Below are 26,553 nucleotides of genomic sequence, written 5' to 3' on the forward strand. Positions count from 1 at the left end.
AAACACACCTTTGGAACATCTTCACTGACCTTTGTTATATTATTTTAATAATATTATGATGACGACAAATCTGTGATAGTTTAACATAATTACATCTTTGAAATATCTCCGAAGATTAAAAGATTTGCATTTATCAGAGGCTCCTGCCTATTAAAGAGTTCTTTTTATGAGACTCTAGATGTTTGTTTAACATTTTGTGGTTTTGTAGCTGTGAATGTCAAGTAACATGTCTTATGGTGATATGATTGAGTCGTGTTAATCTTTAATTTAAAATTCATTCTTTCCTGAAAGATAACAATACAAATTTTGGGCCCTATGTACTGTAAAATGGTGGTTTTTGTAATTTGCGTCTACATAATTTGGAGTGTTTAGGTGCTGTCATGCTGATGCATGACGAAAAAGACAAACAGAAAAACAAAAGTACACATGACACAACATTGAAAACTAAAGAATAAGTAACACGAACCCCACCAAAAACTAGGGGGGATCTCAGGTGCTCCGGAAAGGTAAGCAGATCCTGCTCCACATGTGGCACCCGTTGTGTTGCTCATATTATAACAAATACGGTAGATAACTTGCTTGTCTGACTAATATCACTCAAGTTAACTTAAAAAGCAGTCATAAGTCTGCTACAAGTTAACTTTTGTTCAAGTTAGGACCGCACCCATCTGAACGGTATATGACTTTCTTTCACATAAAACTATAAAAAATGAAAACGTTAACATTGATGTCTTGGACTGAAATTCAATATGAAAACAAAAATTTGAAGTGTGTTTTTTTTTTTCATTTTTCGTTTTTATTTTCTTAAATAGATTTAAACATTATCCCCATGGTAACAATATATACAACCTGATCTCAACAGTTTTATTTCAAGGGTATCACCAGCCTAGAACTTCCGTGTTGACATGAATATCAGTTATATGGTCATTTTTTTTAAAATGTCTTCAAAAGTGTGAATTATTTGATATCCTGAAGAGTTTTTATCCCAGGAATAGGTTAACTTAGCCGTATATAACCAATTTTTGGAGTTTGGGTCCTCAATGCTATTCAACACTTTACTTGTTTGACTTTCTAACTTTTGATCTGAGCGTCACTGATGAGTCTTATGTAGATGCAACGTGTGTCTGACGTTTCATATTATAAGCCTGATATCTTTAATAGTTAATTATATAAATATAAATTTAATAACCTCCCTTTAACACATTCACAACAATGTATTACAAATATCAAATATCACATTACCGTTCTAGCGTACATTTCACAAATATCAATGTATTACAAATATAGCATATCACATTTCTGTTCTCAAAAACATTTAACAAATATAGACAATATTATCATTAAAAATACAGTATTTAAACTTTTCCTGAAATATAAATTAAATGTCCTGCCTTTTGTCACGTAGGTATATATAAAAATAATGCTGAACTATTAGACCTTGGTCAATAAAAATAGAACAAGGTATAGCCATGACACAATAATCCATAAGAGTTATCTGTTAAAATAATTACTGAATACTAGTATATAAAATTACAAAATACAAAATTGCAAGTAGTTAATTTTAAGAATTAGTATAATTTTATTTGAATTTTTATTTGAATTTTTAGTTTGATCATTTTCCATCTAATACTACTCAATTAAAATGGAATTTTGATGAACACCATGCCGCCATAAACCAAACAACATTGATCATGTTGATGTTGCCAAAAATTAATATAATTTATCAATATAGATAAAGTAAATGTTAATTTATTTTTCACCCTAGGTGGTAGTTAGTCTACCAATGAATGGTTTATCGATATTTAATTTTTTTATTCATCACTGGATGTTTATTTTTTTTATTTTTTTATAAACTAAATTTAAACCTGTGAATCAAACAGGTCAAGAGGTGATTCTTACAAGATCATAATGATGAATAATCTAGGACTTAGACAAATTAGAATTGGTAAGAAAATGTTTGTTACTTTAAGTGAACTTATCAGTTAAACTGATTCAATATGACTGAAGGACATTGTGACCTTCAATATGGTTACAAAGGGGGATAACTCTAACTCAAACAATGCTAACCAAAAACAATTGTGAAGAAAGACAATTGGCACTTAATACATGTATCACAGATAAAGACATAACCTCAAGTCATTGTTACTGTAGTTTGTTTTTGTGGAGGATAAGTTGATAACACATCATGTTCATAATCCTGTAAATCTTCAGCAAGTAGTGGTGTTGTTTCACTTATAACTGTGGTAGTCTTCCATGAATTTTGTCTACAACATCTCGTATCATACAGCCATGAAAATAACAGTAAGGGAACCTGTAAATATGAAAGTTCTGTAATAACGCCTATAACATTGCATATTGTAAAGCCAGGAAAATAATAAAAAGAGAACTCGTAATTTTGATATCAATGTCCTGTAATACTATCTACAACCTATAGTATCGTACAGAACTGTTATACTGCCTATAACATTGTATTGCAAACAGTCATAACAATAACAGAATGAGAACCAGTAAGTTTGATATTAAGGTCAATATTAATACTATCAACCAAACCAAACCAAACTAAACTATTGTACCAAACAGCTAAGCAAATATCAGTAAGGGAAACTTTTAAAACTTTACTAAAGCCCTATATAGCTGTTTACTACGCGAAAAAAATGCTATGTCTACCCTCCATTATTTTTTTAAAGGTAATCCAGACTACACATTGCATCAGAAGTGCAATTGGGCTCTGTATTGCATTATTTTTTTTCCCAACTTTATTGTTTGCTTGTTAATCACTGTCCATTTTAAAATTAAAATAATGATTAAACATAAAGCAGGCTCATAGTTGTAACGCATAGTTACCTAAGATTACCTTAGCTGTATTTGGCACAACTTTTTGGAATTTTGGATCCTCAATACTCTTCAACTTTGTACTTGTTTGGCTTTATAAATATTTGTATATGAGCGTCACTGATGAGTCTGATGTAGACGAAACGCACGTCTGGCGTACTAAATTATAATCCTGGTACCTTTGATAACTTTTTACACCACTGGTTCGATGCCACTGCTGGTGGACCTTTCGTCCCCGAGGGTATCACCAGCCCAGTAGTCAACACTTCGGTGTTCACATGAATATCAATAATGTGGTCATTTTTATGAATTTCCTGTTTACAAAACTTTTAATTTTTCGAAAAACTAAGGATTTTCTTATCCCAGGCATAGATTAACTTAGCCGTATTTGGCACAACCTTTTGGAATTTTGGATCCTCAATGCTCTTCAACTTTGTACTTGTATGGCTTAATAAATATTTTGATATGAGCTTCACTGATGAGTCTTATGTAGGCGAAACCCGCGTCTGGCGTACTAAATTATAATCCTGGTACCTTTGATAACTATTTTCTAGAGTCCTGTACAGGTTACTACACATTAAGGCCAAACTCTATATAAAGTTACTTAGATCAAAATCTTAATTTCTAACACTGGTAATCATACTAAACTCAGATGATTGAAAAACAAATTATCTAGTATTACTCATAATTTTGTGACTGTCATACAAGTTAGAGGTTTAGTAAGCTATAAAACCAGGTTCAATCCACCATTTCCACATAATAAAATGCCTGTACCAAGTCAGGAATATGACAGTTGATATGCTTTTGAGCTTTTTATTTTGCCATTTTATTAGGGACCTTCCTTTTTCAAATCTCCTCGCAATTCAGTATTTTGTGATTTTAATTATTATCCATTTGAAAAGATACTTCTCAATGCAGAATATTCTCTTTTTAAGGGTTTTGCAGTCTGTGGAATACTATACCAACCTCATCCAGTCGTTTGTCATATGTAATTTAAATGTCATGATAGAAGAATGAAGATACCTAGTCCTAGATTCTGTTGAAATAGGACAGGTGCCCTAAACATTGTTATTTTTGTGACCTGATTGTCAAGAAAGTGTACAATTAGAAATACTCACCATAAATAAACATGCTCCTGCTGTTATAGTACAACAAAAAGGAAAACCATAAATATCTAACAATGTACCACCAATTGTTGGTCCAAGAAAATCTCTGTAATCAAAATGATATATATTAATATAAATAACTGTCTAAAGATCTATAAATATTTGTTTGCATTTATTTTTGGCATTTTTGATTCATTATTTCATTTTTTAGAAAAAATACTTTAACCGATCCTGTCACAATTTTCACAGTATAAAAATAATAATATTGCAATATGTTTTGTATAAATACATAACCAAACTTTAAGACTACATTAAAATTTGATGGTCCAAAAAATACACGAAACTTATAACATACTGTGAAAAATGCATGCCGTATAAAAATTAATCTCTAAAAGGGCTTTTAATAATGAAAATAATTAATAGACTTATTAAAATAAGTTTTGTGCATTAGTGGTATATGTTCTCTTCATAGATACATTATTTTCTGAAAGTCCTGGCAATAAAGCATCAGCATCGCTATTTTAACTAATCAGAATTTGTTTTTTAGCAGAGATATTGTTCAATACATTTTGTGCTCTCTGTAAACACTTTGACAAGTGGAACATTGACCATAGCTATGTCATCAATCAGAGTTTTATGGTACGAGTGGTATTATTTAGACCCTCTGTAATCACTTAAAGGTAAGACATGTCTAGGTTCCTTATATCGTAACTACAATCCCATTCCCTTTTCACGTTTTGTGACCAACCTTATTATACTAGTTACCGTGTTTGTACTAGCATGAGCAACACGACAGTTGCTACATGTTGAGCAGGATCAGCTCAACCTTCTGGAACCTCTGAGATCCCCCAGTTTTTGGTGGAGTTTGTGTTGCTAAGTCTTTAGTTTTCTATGTTGTGTCCTGTGTACTATTATTTGTCTGTTTGTCGTTTTCGTTTTTAGCCATGGTGTTGTCAGTTTATTTTCTATCTATGAGTTTAACTATCCCTTGTGCATCTTTCACCTTTCCTTTTCTCAACAGATAAAAATTCGGTTTCAGTAAGGAGTGGTGTTTTTCGCTACAATCTTTGCCCTAAGTCATCACAATTAGTCATTTATAATGCTTAATCAGTGGGATTTTTTACTACATTCTTTTCCTTCTGTCATCACAATGAAACATTAACATTACTATTTCATTGATAGGTTAAGAGTTGGAATGTATGAATCTAATTTTTCATTGACATTTGTTGTTTCCTGTAATTTTAGCATTGCTATTACAGTTCACTTTGTTATCCTCATGTGTTATTTTCCTTTTGATGTTTTAAATATACAGTAAAACTATGAATTACACAAATTAGAATGCAACTTGTGAGATGGCAGTAACATGCGGAAATCATAATTGAATAAGCATGATAAATTTATAATTGTTATCAAATTCAACCTATGCATATGTCCAGGTGCTTTTTGATAATTAGCATATGACTTACCCTATAGCGTACATTGATCCCCATAGACCTGCTACAATACCATACATTCCTAAATCATCATCAAATCCTAGCTCTCTGAAAAAATATTCCATCTGCATTTTGTAATCAAACTCTTTTTAATGCTTTTTGTTCGGTGTGAGCCAAGGTTCTGTGTTGAAGGCCGTACATTGACCTATAAGGGTTTACTTTTATAAATTATTATTTGGATGGAGAGTTGTCTCATTGGCACTCACACCACATCTTCCTATATCTAATCACAACCGAAAAGCAGTATCACATGTAGTATTGTTACACATTATAAGATCTTATAACAGTCATGCTACCTCAAATATTAGAAGTTTAATTTTCATTTGCAATATAAATCTTATTTTTGATAAAATGTAATTATCTATAAGAAACATTAGATGACCATAAAAATAGCACGAACAAAAAATGTACTTAAACATGCTGTTTGACAATTTACACATATTGTTTTTGCCATAACCCTGGATTTCAAAGTTATTGGAACAAACCAAAAACTAATTGAGAAAGTACATTGTAATTCAGTTAAAAAAAATTCTGGTGATGGTAGGAGATTCAGTTAGAGTTTGGATGTGACTGAAGTTTAACTTCAAATTGGTAGTGCATGCTGGGTTGTAAATATTATTGAAATCACTGTCATTTCAATACTAAATACAACAATTCACACGTTGGCTTGCTATGCAATTTAAACTGATAGTCTAAAAGATTAAAAACCTGTTAGTAGATGTTCAAAAACACTAACATGTTACAACAGATCACTGTTTAAGGTGGTACCTAACACTACAGGGAGATAACTCTGTAAAGTCAGCTAAAAGTTTTAATTACGTTGTGTTGTAAAAGGAATATTAAGCTTCACAATGATCAAATTTGGTGTTTGTCAAACTGCTACATAACCAGTGTATATTTTCTGACAAAACGGTTGGTTAAAAGTTTTTGATTTTTTTATATTTTTGTTAAAAACGAGCCAAATTAATTGTAGTGAAAGTGTTGGGTACCACCTTAAACGCTGACTAAACATGAAGCCATTCTCATGATTCTGCTTAGTTCATTTTGAGAAATTTGGGGAAAATATATTTATGTATTTAAAAAGTTGAAAAGAATTTTAGAGTATCAGGAAACATGAATTGTAAATGAAAAAGGAATGAGCAAAACCCATACCGTATAGCTAGCTTTTAAAGCCTCAACATGACAACATATGAATTAATTCAAAAACAGAAAACGTTTTATTTATTCTAAAAACAAATAAACCCAAACCAATTATCACAGACTGAACCTAACACAACGTCTGGTTCAATAGCTGGTTTACAGGCTCCATAATTGCAATAGCCACAAACAAAATGGTTGAACATGGTTGTAAATGCTCAATGTTCCACCTTACTTGGAACAGAATAACCTACAATCAGTTCGAATGGGTTTTCCTGCACAGGTTGAAAAGAAGCACAAAACAATTAAGTAAAAGTCAAAAGGCACAAATAAAGGCAACAGTAGTATACATTTGTTCAAAACTCATAAATCCATGGACAAAAAACTAAATTGGGGTAACAAACTAAAACTGAGGGAAACACATTAAATATAAGAGGAGAACAACGACACAACATTAAAATGTAACACACACAGAAACGGACTAAGCATTAGACAAAATCCTATGAGAATAACAAATATAACATCAAAACCAAATACATGAATATGGGATAGATAAGTACCTTGACACGTCTTATAGTAATGTCAATTCACACTCAATTACCAATTAAAGAGTACTAACATTTACTGAAAACTAGTCAAAGCTCCTTACACATAAACTTCTCCATGAGTTATGAGAAAGACTTTCTTAAATTGACACATCAGTTGTCTGATACACTATGTCTTTGCTTCAACTCATTAGCGACATGTTTTTGCAATATAAGATCTTTAGGTACCAAAATATTAATAGGTGTCTAATTAGTAATTGTGTCATGTCCCTATCTTGACTGAGTCGGAATTTGCCAGGTGATGCATGGATAGCAGACATGATAACTATGTCCACACACACATATATCTTCTCTTGGAGTACATGTGATTCCCCCTATTTAGTTAGTAACCTTGATTTATATTCGTAATAATTATGAGATTTTTTTCACATCTGATTAGTTACTGTTGTCTTAATGCAAATAACAATTGCAAGTTGCAAAAATATAAAACAACACGTTTAATAATTTATTGCGTCCGAAGCGCTTTTCTGGATTTACCTTCATCAGGAACGCTCAAAGCCAAACATTTGAAATCCGAAGATGTATAAGTACCGAAAATCGTTGAAGAGCTATATGTTAAAAATACCTAAAATAAATAGCCAAATTCATCTAAAGCCAACTTTGCCTGAGGGAGCAAGTTATAAATAAACCTTCCTGTACTTCAATTATTGTGATATATTTATTCTCTCCTAATTAAGTTAAATACTTACTCTGCTATGCTAACATAAATATCAAACGTAGGTATCAAGGCTAAACTGGATCCAATACCAAGTACAATGAGCGATATAATGTTTAACCATAGCTGACTACAAAATATAAATTAGGACATAATGTAAAATGTAAACCAAAACTGGACCAAATTTCTAGTACAATCTGGGACACATTGTTCAAACACAGCTGTCTAAATTAACAATACATATTCATTATTTTTATATGCCTTTTAACTCCTTTTATCATACTTATGTTAATTTTATTACAACTGCAAACTGTCATATCAACAAGTTAATATTTTATTGCAAATGAATTACTTTTTTTTGTAAATGATTAATTTCAGAATCATTTTATATATTCAAAGTATTTCATGTTACTTTTTCATGAGATTCACAGTTACTTATTGTACAACATAGTTGATACCTTCTGTGTATGCAAAGTTAATGGTTTGTATATGTTGATTTAAAATCAGGTCTTGTATCCAAGCTTTATTAAAAAGAACATGACAACTGTCTGCTTTACTCTATGTTGGAAAAATATTTTCAGAATGTATAGTGACCTATAGATGAAAATTTCTGTGTCATTTGTTTTCTTGTGGAGAGTTGTCTCATTGGCAATCACACCCACCTTCTTTTTTATATTATGTCTTTCAATCATTTTTTTAGGTATCTACATAATAGAAGCAACTTTTTAATTTGACAAACAATAATAAATCAACTCACTCATCTAATAAATCTCTAAGTCCAAGGATTTCTGAAGGACCCAAGAACAGCATTCCAACAGCAGAAATAATAAAACCTGGTATCAATACTCCACGGTTATCTGGCTGAAAAGACAAGACAAAACAGGTGTTCAGTATAAACACTGGTACCAAAACTCCTCAGTTATCTGGCTGAAAAGACAAGACAAAACAGGTGTTCAGTATAAACACTGGTACCAAAACTCCACAGTTATCTGGCTGAAAAGACAAGACAAAACAGGTGTTCAGTATAAACACTGGTACCAAAACTCCTCAGTTATCTTGCTGAAAAGACAAGACAAAACAGGTGTTCAGTATAAACACTGGTATCAAAACTCATCAGTTATCTGGCTAAAAAGACAAGACAAAACAGGTGTTCAGCATAAACACTGGTACCAAAACTCCACAGTTATCTGACTGAAAAGACTATATACTAAGTACCACACAACTACTAGGTTGTATAAGTTCATAAATACAATATGCTCCATTGAAAATTATCTATCAAGTACCTGTGTACATTATTTGATTGCTTTTCATGGCTAATTTATTATTAAAAAATAGATAACCTTTCAACAATTCAAAGAACCATCAAGTTATTGGTGATATAATGACATAATATACCTTCATATGTACCTTAGACTTCCCCAGCTATAGATGACATAATGACATACAATACCTATCGATGCATTGTAGATTCGTCCAACTTTAGTTGAAAGATATATCCAGTTGTATATGACATTGATACAACTGAACTACTAATTTATCACAGATCTATTGTGCTATAGGTTACATAATGATATTACATACTGGTAAAATCACAAAAATACTGAACTCCAAGGAAAAGTTCAGAATGAAAAGTCCTTATCTAAATGACAAAATCAAAAGCACAAACACATCAAACAAATGATCAACAAATGTCATACTCCTGACCTGGCACAGGCATTGTCATATGAAGAAAATGGTTGACTGAAGCTGCGTTTTAAAGCCAGCCAAACCTCTCACTTGTATGTCGGTGGCATCAAATTCCAATGCATAGTAAATTCATCCAGCTTCAGGTGAGAAAATAACACAAGTGAAACTGCGAGCTACTGCTCACTGATGATACCCCCGCCGCAAGTGGATAATATTAATAGTGTAAAAATATGCAAGTGTTCGGTAAACAGGAAGTTGTCCAGTGATGAATCTGAAAACGCATCACACGGTATAGCTGACTTATAAATCCTGAAACCAAATTTCAGAAATCCTTGTATTGTAGTTCCTGAGAAAAATGTGACGAAAATTTTTAACTTGGTTATCATGTGTAAAATCATACAAGTGTTCGGTAAACAGGAAGTAGTCGAGTGATGAATCTGAAAACGCATCACACGGTATAGCTGACTTATATAAATCCTGAAACCAAATTTCAGAAATCCTTGTATTGTAGTTCCTGAGAAAAATGTGACGAAAATTTTCAACTTGGCTATCATGTGTAAAATCATACAAGTGTTCGGTAAACAGGAAGTTGTCCAGTGATGAATCTGAAAACGCATCACACGGTATAGCTGACTTATATAAATCCTGAAACCAAATTTCAGAAATCCTTGTATTGTAGTTCCTGAGAAAAATGTGACGAAAATTTTCAACTTGGCTATCATGTGTAAAATCAGACAAGTGTTCGGTAAACAGGAAGTTGTCAAGTGATGAATCTGAAAAGGCATCACACGGTATGGCTGACATATATAAATGTTGATACCAAATTACAGAAAGGGTGGATGTGTAGTTCCTGAGAAAAATGTGACGAAAGTTTCATGGGACGGACTGACTGACTGACTGACGGACGGACTGATGGATGGACTGATGGACGGACGGACTGACAGACAGAGGTAAAACAGTATACCCCCCCTTTTTTAAAGCGGGGGTATAATAACAGATCTATCAATTTATCACAGATCTATCGATATATCACAGATCTATCAATATATCACAGATCTATCCAGTTTTTTATGACATAAGAACATAACCTACCTACCAATTTATCACAAATCCATCCAGCTATAGGTGACATAATGGCATAAAATGCTGCCATCAGCAAAAACAAAAGACCAATGATATCAGCTTCTAAATTGAACTGAAATATACAATATTGATTATAATTTTAACAAACAAAAAACAAACAAACAAATAGCAAAATTAGGTATAAACAAACGGTTAATTTGAACATAAGTATTATTTAATTTTCTTGATAAATATAGCTTTTTTCTTGGCTATATAGCTCCATATGTTTTCAAAAGAATATATACATATTTGGCTTTCATATCATTTCTGATCGAGTCCTGATGAAAATTCAATAAAAAAAATCACAATATTTATTGTCAATATACATTTATTGAAATATTCGTCTGCTCAAAAAAGATAATCAACATAAATTCTGAATGAAAATATAAAGTTAAACAAAATCTAAAGTTATCTTTTTAGTAACTTTCAGTTTTCTAAATTTTTAAATAATTTGTACATTCAAAAGTACTACAGTTACCGTATCTTACTTAAATATCACTGTTTGAAAATTTTAACGGAAGGACTCAAAACTAACATCACAATAAAACATTTTATTGCACATTCTAATTGATACCGTGGTAATTGTTATCACATTTCTCTCTCACACATGCAATTTGTTTTACATTGAAAAGAGCATTTTTTGCAAAGATATGAGCCGTCAAAGTTTGACCCTAAGAAAACAAATAAAAGTGTTGGAAAACTATTTTTGAGTAGTAAATATTAAAAATTAACTCTAGAAATTTTTTTTCAAATTTGACTCATGATTTCAGATGGACTTTAAACACAAGATGAGGTACAAGAAGTGATAACCATAGCTGAAAATAATGATGATAATGATAAGAAAACTTACAGAGCCACTCAGATGTGGTTCTAGTGTTGGGTCCAGAATGGAATAAATCATGGCAGCCACTAATGTTGAGAAACTGTTAATAATAGTCTTGGGGGACTTCATCATCACCCAAAATGATATCTTAGAATTGGAAGACTTTTCAACAACTGCAAACGATAAATATTCATAGATTAACTACTAGAGATCCATACAAACTTCTTTCTTTATTTCTAAATAAATGTACAAACCACTTGGTGGTCTCATTAAAATGTGTTTAGAACGAGATATTGTGAGAAAGATTCTCAGGCTAGAGAAGTGTTGTCTTAAGGATAAACTCATCATAGATACCAGATACTAGAACTAAATTGTATATATACGCTAGACGCATGTTTCGTCTATAAAACCTCATCAGTGACGCTCGAATCCAAAAAAGTTAAAAGGATGTTATCTGTTCTTTTTTTTTTTTTACTTTGAAATACATTTGGAATCCTCTGGTTTTGTACATGTAGTGCCATGAAACATTTTATAACTTACTTTTCTTTCAATAATTTAAATAAATATACTTTACAATGCTCTTTTTTTTTAATAAAGGCAACAGTAGTATACCTCTGTTTATTAGTCATAAATTGAACAAGAGAATACAAATCTGGTTAAGAAACCAAAACTGATGAAAAATCCTTCTTATTTTTTCAGAGGTTTTTAAAGTAAGAGGGTACATGTACTAAAGTGAAATCTGAGAAAATCAAGTATGTTAGAGAAATAAGTTTCTCTTCAAATTTTCAATGGCTTAATATTATAAAAGTCAAGGACAGGGACCTTAAAAAATCTGCTCTAAGTTCTGTTATTTATTATACTGTCAGTTACTAATTAACAAATTTTGGTTGTTATTTTGAACACAGAGCAGTAAACATAAGTATAGGTCATTTTAACCTGCTAATTCTTTTTGAATAGTAAACTTTTTAAAAATTCCTGATTTAATATGATTTATATATAATAACCTGAAATCACATCAATTTTATCTTGATTTTGCAATTGAAAGTTTTGAACTACAATGTATCTATTCAAAATTTCTACCTGTATCTATAAAGAGCAATGTATGAGTTCAAACCTTTAACCAGTATCTATGACAAACAATGTATGAGTTCAAATCTTTAACCAGTATCTATGACAAACAATGTATGAGTTCAAAGCACTTACCTGTATCTACCGGAATCAACCAAAAATTAAATGGGACACAAAGGAACATGATAGCACCAACTACAGCAAATGGCATGATGAAACCTCCACTCTGAGAAAATAAATTAAAAAACTATAAGGGCAGCCATGTTCTCAATAAAAAAGGAATCAAAAATAATAAGGGCAAAAAGTAAAATAACAAAATGCCAATCTCGTAGAAAAATTCTAAACGAAAAGTTCCTTAGCAAATAGCAAAATCAAACGCTCAGGGAAATAGATAACAACTGTCATATTCCTGACTTGGTACAGGCATTTTCTAACATATAACATGTTTAAGACCTGGTTTTATAGCTATCTAAACCTCTCACTTATGTTACAGTCCCATAAAATTCCATTATATTGACAAAGATATATGTGAACAAAATTAACAGATATAATACATGTAATAGGTCAAATGTCCAAAATAGGGGTACAGCAGTCAACATTGTGTTTTACATTTTGTAATAAAAATATAAAAACAAACAAATATGTAAACAAATAAAAATCTTAGGTATACTTAATCACTTAATGCAAGGTAATGCAAGGTCATTATGTCCTTGATGGATAGTTGTCAATCATACCACATCACCCTAATTTCAATTTTATAATAAAAAGTAAAAACACAAAAATACTGAACTCCGAGGAAAATTCAAAAAGGAAAGTCCAAAATCAAAAGGCAAAATCAAAAGTCCAAACACATCAAACGAATGGATAACAACTGTCATATTCCTGACTTGGTACAGGCATTTTCTAATGTAGAAAATGGTGGATTGAACCTGGTTTTATAGCTAGCTAAACCTCTCACTTATATGACAGTCGCATCAAATTCCATTACATTGTCAACGATACGTGGACAAAACAAACATACTCAAAGAGTAAAAATGTCAAAAATAGGGGTACAGCAGTCAACATTGTGTTATCATCTTAATCACTATAAAAACAACAAATGTAACGAATAAATGGGAAATCTATCAGAGAGATGAAAACCTGACCAAAGAGCACAAAACAGCCGAAAACCAACAATGGGTATTTACTGCAGCGAGAAAATGTACGAGTATTCATTCATATGATTTATGCTGCCAGAAAAATGTATGAGTATTCATTCATATGTTTTATGCTGCAAGAAAATGTATGCATATGTTTTAGTTGAATCATGTGTAACTTTTCAATCTGAATGAAGCAAATAGTGAAAATTAGTGCTAATTAAAAATCAACAGTTTAACAGATATTTGACAAAAAGTAGAAAAACAACTTACCCCATACAGAAATCCACCTATAGCAGGCCCAGACATGAAACCAACGCCAACAAATACCTCTGTTATACCCTATAAATAGATGTTTAAATCAAATAAGCCAATATCATGATTCTACATACAAAATCTAATTCAGTTAGTACAATACTACATCAAACAGACTGTAAAGCATTTTACATAATAATACATCACATACACTGTAATTCAGTTAATAATCCCCCATTTCATTCAGAATGCTGGGTAAATTACCTGTAAATCAAGTTTACTATTTCTCCATTCAGGAGAAATGGTGCATACAGTATTTGGGGTTAAATTTCATTGTGTCAGGGCATTGTATGAACATGATTTGTACAGTGTTTATATATTTTTTCCTTCTCCATTGATAGGTTCTATCACTTAGCTTTTGGATGATAAAATAGTATATGGTATTGTTAATACTCTATATGCCTTTGTTTCTGTATAGTGTATAGAATTAAAATAAAAAAATACTCCAAGGAAAATTCAAAATATCAAATGCAATTTCAAAAGCTAAAACACAAAGCTCAAACAAACGGATAACAATAGTCATATTCCTGAATTGGTACAGTATCTTTTATAATTGGTATTTAATGTTTTCTATTCTTTTCTGAATTACCCCCAAGGGTGACTGGGGGAATAGAAATATGGTCACTTTGGTCTTCTCCCGACCGGCAGCAAAACGCTTGCTGAAGTGGGGCGTCCGTTTGGCTGTGCGGGATGTATCAAGTTCGCAGTCATGTCCGGTCAGAATGAGGACGTTAAATCCGATGTCTTGTGTAGAGAGAGTGCCACACTCTTTGCACATTAAGAACCCTTGCAACAACTCTTTGAGGGGTCCGTAGGTGGCCTGTTGCAAGGCAAAATTTCTGTCCCTATCCAATTATACCCTTATTTTCCAGTGGCATTCCCAGATGGCCTCTATTGTGACAAGACCTACCTATTGTATTTATTGTGAACTTGTTCTCGTCCTGAATATGCATGAAATATTTGCCACTGGACGTTAAGCAACCAACAATCAATCAATCAATCTTTTCTGAATTTGCATTTACTGTGGCAAATAAATATGTATTATAAAGTTAAAAGCATAAAAAAGAAACTTTTTGAAAATATGAAAAATTGATGCATTAGCTATATTACTATATATATAAAATGCAAAGTACCAGTAATATTGAAGCAATAATTTATAGTTGCTGAGAAGAATGCAAAAATGTGTATATACATTAAATAACACACATATGCTGCTGGCAAGAAATAATTAGGTGTTACATTTGAAAATGTGTAACAGTAACACTGGTACGCTTAACATAGTTTATTTATAAGGTAACAAAGAGGTTGATTTATACCAAACAAATATTCAAACCTATAGTAGAAAAACAATATTGACAAATTAGTGTCAATGCAAAATTAGAAAAAGACCAAAAGAAAAACAACTATATACATAGCACATCATAGAAAACATACACCAACCCAAACACCTGTCCTCACGGTCATAAAACTTTCGAGCATGATTTTTGTACTCAGACTCGAAAATCAACCAATCAAATTGCTGGATTTCATGTTTCGAGCATGATTTTTGTGCTCCGAGCACTGAGCAAAGTTTTATGCCTTCAAGGCCTGGAGTGATTTAATCTGCTCTTGAAGGGTAAGCAGATCCTGCTCCAAATGTGGCACACATATAGAGTATTTCATGCAAGTGCAAACCTGGGGATAAATCTGCTTTGAAGAAAAGAGGAAAATCTTGTGGTTATGACAAGTGGAACATATCCATAGTCATCTGTGAAACAAAGAGTCCATAACCATTAACCAACTTGTGATGGTGCTAGTAATATTTTTCAAGTGATTTTTTTAACTTCATCACTTGAAACTCTTGGTTTAATTGCATCTTTATACGCAGCAACTCAATATCAATTTCAATCATGATACTAAATGCAAGCTCTCAAACATTGTATCCGCTGGGAAATATACAAACCAGATGCAGGAGCTGTTGAAAAGTTGCTACATCGAAATGGAAAGTTTACAATTGAGAATCTGATATCATTCCTTTTGTACAGTTTTGTCCTCAACCAACCCTTTTTGTAAATGTCTAGTGGTATGTTTTCAGGTTTTTCACAGTACAACATCCCTCATTTTACACTACTGTTCAATTAAGTAAGTTGTGGATTCATGTTTTATAATTTATTCTAGGATACAATTTTTTAGGGATTTAGAAGAAACTGAACTTGTATGGATACTTTTTTCATGGTTTGAACCAATGGAACACAGTCAAGAAAACTACATGAAACTTCTATTTCTTGAAGTTTGAATTCATCTTAAGCATTCCCCTGAAGTCCATGAAAATTAATATTCCTTAAATAATAATAATACTCCACAGTATTTCTAAATAATTCTAGCATGCTAAAAGCAATAATCATGTACTGATTCTGTTTATGCCATGCTATAATCAAGCCTTAAGGGACAGATGTTTTATCTGTAAAGCATTGCTATAAAAGAAGACTAGTCAGAACTCACTTGACACTTGAACATGTTGAATGTTTCTGATAAAATAAATGAGACAAATCTTGAGATATATATTCTAAAAACCAGTAGACAACAAACCAAAATCAATAAAATTCATGTCAGTATGAGAAAACCATGTTGGTAGAACAATAATAGAATCTGTCATACAAAATTTTAAAATCTACAAAAAAATCAATAGACTACTTTCGAGTTTGTCCATCTGGTAACCGCAAAAACTTGTCAATTATGCATGCTATTATGACATCATTTACCAGATAGAGGGGATCACCTGTATCCCTGCACTATAAACTTTCATCAAGCGTCTTAGTGATTGTCATTGTGCAGGACCAACAATAATTAATATTTGCTCTGCAGGTATTTAATCACAATTCCCTAAAGACAGCATTGCTGAAAGACAATTATGACAATTCAATTTACCGAATAATTCCTGCAATATATAGCTTTATAGTTGTCCAACCACTTGCTTAACATTTGAACAGAAGTGACGATGCCCCTAAATGCACGAATGATGTTCACTAAAACCAAAGTTTTTGACGGAAATGCATCGAACTTGAAAGTTGTCCATTAGTTTAAAATTTTGCTGTTTTGCTGTTCATTTGTGGAATTTAAAGTTTCAATCAATCTATTAAACTTTTCAAGGCAAAAGTATCTTGATTGTCATTAAAGGGCAATAACAATTTTGGTCATGTAGATATATTCTAAATCCTTTCTTGCTAATGATATTGCTATTTTTCGAGATAAAAGAACAAAACGTTTTTAAAATAGTCAAATTCATCATAAAGGGTTCTAACATGCCGTAGTTGTCTGACAGTTTTGCCATAAATAATCATTAGGAAGAGCCCCACATTTTGAACAGTTTTTACCCTAAGGCTTACAAATGTTCTCTATTCCTAGTGTTTTTCAAAACAATAAGCAAAACTTGCATGTTCCCTTACGTTCTATTCTAAGCCATGTCATCCGTCTAGGTTGGCAAGCAATGTACTTCAACACAAAGTTTTTACATATATACCCCAATGATGATTTTGGCCAAAATTGGTTAAATTTGACATTTTGTTATGGTGTAATGGGGGCCATGTAGGAGACTATATCGGTTCAGATTCATGAGAGCATGTTATGACAAAGTAAATAAGTTGTAGGTTAAATATGACGGATGCTAAGTGATGAGAAAAGCTCACTCTGCATTTCTGCAATATAAACTAAAAAGTAAACAACGGAATAATAAATTTGTACAGTACTAGAAATGAAGAAACAAAATAAAGAGTCAAAGAAGACTGGTTCAGTACTTACAAAAACAGTAGCAACTGAGTCCGGAAATTCTTTGGCAACTAGAGCAAAGCTTGCTGTCTGTAGACCACAACAACCAATAGCTAGGATGATTCTCAGTAAGAAACAATAAATAATGAAAGTGATATTCTCAGTGCTTGTGTCTATGTAGGTCAACGTCCTGTTAAAAGGAAAATAACAAATTGCTAGAATAAACCTCATTACATGCAAGAGTGCACTCACTACAAAGTCTTGCCTGAGTCATTGTTGACATGAATTATCAATGATATGGTCATAATTATAAATTAACTTTGAATTTTTGAAATTCTAAGGCTTTTCTACCTCAGTAATAGATTACCTTAGCTGTATTTGGCAAAACTTTTAAGAATTTTTGGTCCTCAATGTTCTTTAACTTCTTACTTTATTTGGACTTTCGAATTTTTCATTCAAGTGTCACTGATTAAGTAATGAAGTAATCTGAGTTTGACTTTTGCCACCATTGTGGTGGAATAAATGGTTGATTTTGCAATCAAACTTATGCTTTAAACCAAATTCAAACATGCACTCCAAACAAGTCTAAAACAATATTCTTACTTAGTGGCAGTTATGAACTGAGCAAAGCTAAAAGACTGAAAATTTGTTCAGAACAACCCTTTTACTAATGTCTAGCTGTCAGATTAACAATCGGAATTTCGCTAATTAATGAAGATATTTGGTAATTAACCTAGACCTCCTGTTTATGTACAGGGAAGTAACTCTTGATAAAATTGTGTCAATCTAAACCTATCTAATGACCCATTTACCATGTTTACCATCCAGAAAATAAAGTAAAACTTAGGTCAAAGTTTTTTTCACCAAATAGTTAACCTTTATCTTAAATTTAATAAGAGGTATTAATAGTGTCAATTTGCACAGAATATCCTTTAAATCAAGCCTAAGATAATTGAGACAAATTGATTTCTAACTGAAAAAAAAATCTGACAGCTCCTTAACAATTGCATATTACTATTAAATAAAGGCAACAGTAGTATACCGCTGTTCAAAACTCATAAATCCATGGACAAAAAACAAAATCGGGGTAACAAACTAAAACCGACGGAAACGCATTAAATATAAGAGGAGAACAACGACATTACACTAAAATGTAACACACATAGACAAAATCCCACGAGAATAACAAATATAACATATATATATAACATCAAAACCAAATACATGAATTTGGGATAGACAAGTACCGTAAAATGGAACTTTTTAAAGTGATGACATATCAATATCAAAATAATGTTAACAATCGAATATATAAAGATTGAAATGCCTATATTTCATTATTTGTTTACTATGGCACGCATTTTATATTGTATCATTCTATGTTGTAATGTTGCAATGTAAACTATTATTTCAGGTTAGGGTTAAGAACTTTGGCCCTATCAAGGTGGTACCTAACACTTTCACTAAAATTAATTTGGCTCGTTTAATTTTCATAAAATTTTGTCAAAATATTTACTTTGACCCTTTAACACAAATTTTAAAATTTTAAAAATTTTGAACCAACCGTTTTGTCAGAAAAATTACACTGGTTATAAAGCAGTTTGACAAACATCAATTTTGATCATGTTGATCATTGAGAAGCTTAATATTCCTTTTACAACACAACGTAATTAAAACGTTTAGCTGACTTTACAGAGTTATCTCCCTGTAGTGTTAGGTACCACCTTAAATTGTTTTAACACGCTGTATTTGTTTGCATCTGTCCTAAGTCAGAAGCCTGTGGTTCAGTGCTTTCCGTTTGTTGATATGGTTCATTATGTGTTTCTTGTTTCTCACTTTTAATATAGATTAGATTGTTGGTTTTCCCATTTGAGTGGTATTACATTAGTCATTTTTGGCACTCATACCACATCTTCTTTAGACTGTAGTCTGTTCTTTTTATTTTAAATTGGTTGTATGTTTTGAATAATGCATGCTTCATACTGCAAAAGCAGAAATTTTCATAGAGGATTTAATTCTTTTATTTTGTGCAAAGAATATATCTACCAATTTTAAACCCCCACAAAAATTTAACCTTCATATAATATCACTTCTATTTAATGGAAACCATGAAATTAAACACCTATGAAATCTTATATAGAGACAAAACCACAAAATGATAACGGCACGGAAATAAGCGTTTCTACAGTATATCCCAACAATCACTTATTAAATAGGAAATTTGCATAATATATATATACATTTAAATGTAAACACATCTTTTATCCTCAACTATTATATAATGGTACATATTAACTTTAACACTATCAATGGCAACTGTGCAATGTGACTTACCCAAATAATACTGTACAGCCTGCTGCTAAGAATAGACCGCCAATGTACATGAACTTCAATCCCATCAACGGCAACTAAAATAAAATATATAAAATTAAAGAAACAAAAAAGCAAACACTCAGACACAACTTCATAAGGCCAAAAATAAAATAAAAATTGATGATGTTGTCTACAAGGCATGGGTAGGATGATGTTGTCTACAAGGCATGGGTAGGAAACATCAAACACATAATTTCTTAAGGGTGGCCTAAAACAGTGACTTCCTATGACAATTTATCCAGCCGTTGGTAAATAAATCACGGTGCAATTGAATTAATGCCTTCATGTGGTGACCTCACTATAAATGAATTTCATAGGGGGTTCATGACCTCACTTCTACTGTTAAAATGAAGTCATCTATTAATCATAAACATGATAAATGTTGTTGTATTTTGTTGTTTATTTTTTCTACAAAACCATATAGAAAAAGTCCCACATGCGATAAATTTGTTCTACAGGTGACTACTGACAAGTAAGGCCTCACCCCCTATTGATTTCACTAACATTCTATGGATCTGTAGAGTGTAGGGGGTCAGTATGGAAACCATATAACTTTTAGTATGATTCAATATGGATTCAAAATTAAAATGGTGGAACTATACAGTAAATAAGGATGCATCTATAAAATAAACACAGAATTGAAACTTTTATCTGGCCAGAAATCATGGAAATAAATGAAGGTGAAAAAACTGTCACAATAGGTGCAATTTGGGTACCCTGACATTATAATGACTTCCCATATAATGAAGAAAACTATGTATTTTGTATTATCATCATGACTGTTTTAACTCTCACAGTTAAGTTTTTGTGTGATTAAAAAAAATTACTATGCCATATGAGGGGAGATAACTCATGTATTTTAACTTGTTGTAAATTCACCAATTTTGTGTTGAAGGAAGACCATGTTAATAAGATTGTTATCCTATTTTTTTATAATTTTCTAAAAACACATTATACTTGTCATATAAGATAAGTTTCTTCTCAAATTTTATTTAAAAGTTTCATGTTTTTTATAATTTTCTTTATTTTACAGTTAAAAAAAAATAATACTCAATACAAACTCTGACAATTGTTCTACCTGTAGCTTGACAAATTATTAAAGAATACTATCAATTTTAATTTAAAACCCCTATCTTTCTTAAACTATATTGTATTAGACAAGTGTATAATAATATTAGATGACCTTTTTTTAACTCAAGAAGTTTGTGTACTATGGTGTTTGTTGATGGGTTGATATATTAGTAATGTGATTTTACCACATTTTCTATATATTCTATATATTTATCAGAAAATTGTTTATTGTTTAAGATTGCATCTAACTTAAGGTTTCTAGTTGCAGATCATTGATTTTTGAAAAAGGGGGAGGGGTCCTATCAAGCCAATTCTAAAGTAATATCATCAGTAAAAAGTCTGAACACATCATATAAACATGTATATATAACGCTTAATAAGGATGTCCTAGCACCTGCATCCCTCCCCTTTACCCAATTCTGCCTCGCAGTTGTCTTTTGATAATGTGTGTTGTTGTGTTGCTGTCAAATTAATCAAAAGCATCTCCTAACATCTTTATCTTCTTTGGAATATGAGAATAGACTCCTAGGTGGGAGTGTAAAACATCTATAGCTACTTACTAATTTACCAGATACAGGTGATATTAAAAACTGGGTTAAAGCAAAAATTCCAAATATCCATCCTGACACAGAATCACTGACATTCTTGGTGGCAGCCTTAAATTACAAAACAAAAAATGAAATTAGATGTGATATGCCAATACAACTGCATATCAAATACTTTTGACTTTTTAAAAGGTGTTCCTTTTAAACAAACCTAAACACAACATTTATCTTTCAAAATTTTTAAAGACAATGAACCATGATATTATAATGATAATGAAAGTGTGGGGTTTACCAACTTGTAAATGCCAATACATTTGCATACCAAATATTAAAGACTAAACATTTGCTAAACATTAGTTACAGGTTCATCATAAACTAATAAAAATGTAAGAAATATAGCACAAATTTGTAATAAGATTATCATAACAGGTCCTTGTAAATTCACAAGAACCTTTAAGGTCATAGGTAACATGCTATGACCACAAACATAATATTTTCAAATTATAGGGTTCACATGGTGTCCTGTAATTCAATATTTAGTTCATTACTTAGTACATTAATTAGGCCGTTAGTTTTCCTGTTTGAAAAATTTTGTTAAATCATGGCCTTTAATATCTTACTATGCGCTATGGATTTTGCTCACATTAAAGCCGTATGGTGAATTTCTGTGTCATTTTGTATGAAAACATTGTGAAGAGTTGTCTCATGGGCAATCATACCACATCTTCTTTTAATATATAATGATTGTTTTATAAAACATGAATAGTCCGGCCGATCGGTGAAAAAATTGCTCAAATAATGAGGAAAGCACCAATTTTTGCATGATGGTACATTTTTGTGTACTGAGCAATATTAGCTATGGACCCACCCTCAAAATTCAATATGGCGGCTTATTTCAAGATGGCTGCCGTACGTTCTTAAATATTTTCCAGTATTGCACAAACCACAGTGGATGTGATGCTGGAAGCACAAAAATCAACATATTTGAATGACTTGGTGTACTTAGGAAGATTTCATTTTGATCTATCTTTAAAATACAAAATGGCGGCTATTTTCAAAATGGCCGCCTTGAAAAATAAGCAAATATTCATTATTTAGAATTTACCTGAATATAAACATTTTATTGATGCATAGTGTCATTTAGTATCTGTCCCAGTTCTGTGCTATTTTATTTTGCCTTGCTTGTAATTTCATATACAAAGTAGTAGCTTTCATAAAAAGCTGCACTATTTGTTGTCTTTGGTAACACATAAAAACTGTGACTTGGGATTTATCTGCCTTAAGATATTATTCAGTGCCTATCTTATATCTTTGGTCGCAATATTTTGCAATTTGAGATATGAAACTGAATTGAGAATCATTTAAACACATATCAGTGAAATGGAAGGAATTGAGGACAACAAGGACAAGAAAATAGAAATGGCAGAAACTGAATCACTTGAGGATATGGAGAAACCCACAGTTGAAGACGCTTTAACAGAGGACAGCTCAGAAATTACTATTGAACAATTGAAACAAGAATTTTTAGCAGATCTAATGCTCAAAGAACAGCTGAGATTTACCGCAATATAAAAAAGAGCGTAACGTGAATTGATAAAATATGTGTTGGTCTCGTTACGTTTGAAGCTGAACAGAAATAGGCAATGAATATTAATAACGAACAGGTGAGAGCAATATCTCAGCAACTTCGCCAGTCTTAAGACAGGATAGACCACAAGGCTATTAATAATTCAGCGGAATTGATGGTCAGACCAATAAGATATTCAATTGTGGTGAGACGAATGGACAAGCTGACAACAACTGAGGAAGGAGACACAGTTCAGTTTAAAAGTGCATTTGAATAGTGAATAGCACTGAATTGGCATCTGTTGTAAATGAATTAGTGGACAATCGAAATAAAGATGTTTAAATTCCTGCAAAGGCACATCATTTAAGCCAAAATTTGACCTTATCCAGTACAACGCAAGTTTACCAAAAGTACACAACAAAGTACATGTCTTGTGTCTTTCCCCAATTGTAGTTCGCATGAACCTACAACCGCACCAACTCTGTTGCAGGTGTCTTCATCTTTAGTCAAAAGTCCTATGTCAGGGCCCTTTGCCCTGCATGAGACAGTTCAAATTATTCAATAACAATCCCCATTTAAGAACATACTATAACATGTATAAACCTCTAGTACTAATCAAGGACACCAGCAAAAGGCTTATGTGTCTTCTTACTCACACTTACCGTCTTCCATGAGTCAATAATATTTGGTTCAGAGCAACACACCATTACAGAAAAAAATTGTTGCAAGTTGATTCTATCAAGTTTCTCCAATGCTGAATGTAGTGCCTACTTTCGGTATCATCCCCGTCGAGACAATGGCAATCCCACATTTATTACTCCAGTTAAGACAACCTTGTCAGCTCCTGGAGCTCTAACAGGCGTCCAATAACAGCAAGCTGACTCTTCTGACCGATACAGGAAAGGGCAGAGGAAACCAAAAGAGTGTGGCAACATTTTTTTTTAAACTCCTCATTGGAGAGAGAATATACCCGATGGCAAAAAAAATATTGGTGCAAGGCACCGGAACCGAAACCCACACATCCCAAAAATGCAAAAACCCAATAGAAGAGGATCAATGACCTGGGACGCGTTTTTTAAACGAACTGCCGGTAGATTACAATGGGGAAAAAAAAAAAAAAATGAGTGTAGCCCAAGATTGCCAGGCCGATGTTGGCTTTGAGTCCGCTTGCAAGTTAAACACAGATGATGATTCCAAGGCCTTCATTCATTTGGAGCAGCGCTTCAGCAAGAAAGACGATCAAACCAGATTGGAACCGAAGCATTCTGTCAAGGATGTAAAAACAAACATTCTTCAAGGCATGTAATAGAGAGGAACACAGAAACATTCAACAAGGCGTTAAAACAATTGAAAACCTTAATAGCAAACCAGATGGCGATATATATGGATCAAAAAGTGCCAATAATGACCATCTACAAGTCTACTTTGCTGACGGCGCAGTATCACCGACCGATAAAGAAAATATGAGCAGTCCTTTGGATAATGAGGTACATAACCTCACACAAATTGTCGCAAAACTAGCTGGTGTTATGCTTTCATTTAATCAGCATAACCGTGTATTTGCCGATCAATTTAACTTCGGTTCTTCTGATCAAATAACCATAGAAGATCACCAGTTCCATGGAAGATCACCTGATCAATATACACGTGGAAGATCTCCTGAGCAATACAATCGTGGTAGATCGGCAGATAGAAATACACCCAAGCTTAATGCTTATCGATCAGCAACCCACCCAATAAACTAGAGATCATATGGTCCCTAAAGACAACGGTTAGTATCTCCACGGACAAACTCCAGAAATCCCGGTTATTTCAGACAATGGTCACCGTCACCAGGATACGGAAAAAATCAAAGTGCAACCCCAACAATGGAGTCTTCAAACAGCAATGGGTCGGGCCAGAAGCCAAACGCACGATTCCAAAGTATATTGACCATTAAACATCACCTCATCACAAAATCGAACAGAGGCCCACGGCCTCGTCCGATATTGTCATCAGACGAACCATGTGAAAGAGTTTAGCAGTACGAAATATTATACACGACCAGAATGTGAGCATGATTGTGGACACTGCTACAATGATAACATTGGTAAATGAGAAATTAATTTCGGCAGAAAATGGAGATTTGGAGAACTTAACGCTACGTGGTTTGGGTTAACAGCTTATCATTGGGAAGATTATAAAGAACGACTTTCGACATTAATAGAGTAAACATACAATAGGATGTGTGGAAAGACCCAATAACAGACGATTTTATACTTAGGCTAGATATTTTGGACACACTGAGCGCAGTGATAAACCTGTGTACTCCCACAATTACCATCAACAATAAAGTGATAAATGCGGCAGTAGTTAACCGTGGAAACGAGATTTCAAGTTTGCATAAAACGAACCATCACAGTTTCGCCAAACTCAAAAATGACTGTTACCATTAAAACTAATAAAGGTGTTGACCAGGAATGCATTCCCGCTGAATAGTTGCGAATTGGTTTCGCACGTAGTCGGAGAAGGAAATAGTTGCCCCTTAACCATTTTAAATGATGGCAATCGTCTAATCCGCCTCAAAAATGTACACCTATTGATTACATAGAATAATTTGACGATGTAGTGGGTACAACAGATGAAAACGCGATGAGTGACGTAAGACGTGGCATTGAAGAGACACGAGACAAGGTGCCCTCTGTACTGCCTCAAAGTTCAGATGAGTTACCTACTATTCCACCACATTTAACCGACCTATATTAACTTTCAAACGAGTCGTTTCAACCTATTTCATTCCAACCAATCAAACTGAAAGCGTTTAAAGAACGATTACAATAACATGTAACATATTGATTAACATTTTGAATTTCACTATTTGTTTTTGTATATGCAGCCATATTTGCAAATGTATGTGTTAGAAATAACCAAATTATTTGTTTTATATTATATAATTAATTGATAACAAAATCAAGAACATGAAATCCATTTTTAAAGAATCATTACTTTAATTTCCGAAATTATATAGAATATCTTTAGGACAATCTTGATATTTATACCGTTTTTCCGCCATCTTGAAAATGGCCGCCATATCGGATTTTTCAGAGTGGGTCCATAGCTAAAATCAAAGGGTATATAACCAAGAACTACTATGCAAAGTTTCATGCTTTCCTCATCAGGTGAGCAATTCTGCTCTATATCTGAACCAATCGGCCGGACTAGAATAGACCCGATCAAGTTTGTCATTTTCAGCATGTTCAGACAATTTACAAAATATAAATGTACATGTATATATA

General features: G+C 32.5%; 1 protein-coding gene across 2 annotated transcripts in view; it reads right to left on the reverse strand.

The window, feature by feature from the left end:
• Positions 1–1,153: 1,153 nt before the first annotated feature.
• Positions 1,154–26,553, reverse strand: part of LOC139499643 (MFS-type transporter SLC18B1-like) — a 32,536-nt gene continuing 7,136 nt past the window's right edge. For both annotated transcript variants that reach the window (XM_071288392.1, XM_071288393.1), the window contains exons 3-14: positions 21,727–21,822; positions 20,057–20,130; positions 17,756–17,912; positions 13,937–14,005; positions 12,663–12,753; positions 11,487–11,632; positions 10,611–10,709; positions 8,586–8,689; positions 7,863–7,958; positions 5,405–5,479; positions 3,951–4,044; positions 1,154–2,311 (exon numbers count right to left, since the gene is read on the reverse strand). In XM_071288392.1, the coding sequence (XP_071144493.1) occupies positions 2,132–2,311; positions 3,951–4,044; positions 5,405–5,479; positions 7,863–7,958; positions 8,586–8,689; positions 10,611–10,709; positions 11,487–11,632; positions 12,663–12,753; positions 13,937–14,005; positions 17,756–17,912; positions 20,057–20,130; positions 21,727–21,822 (1,281 nt within the window). In that variant the 3' untranslated portion in view covers positions 1,154–2,131. The remainder of the gene's footprint in view (positions 2,312–3,950; positions 4,045–5,404; positions 5,480–7,862; positions 7,959–8,585; positions 8,690–10,610; positions 10,710–11,486; positions 11,633–12,662; positions 12,754–13,936; positions 14,006–17,755; positions 17,913–20,056; positions 20,131–21,726; positions 21,823–26,553) is intronic.

This window comes from Mytilus edulis, chromosome 12, assembly GCF_963676685.1.
Source record: "Mytilus edulis chromosome 12, xbMytEdul2.2, whole genome shotgun sequence".
Lineage (NCBI taxonomy): Eukaryota > Metazoa > Mollusca > Bivalvia > Mytilida > Mytilidae > Mytilus > Mytilus edulis.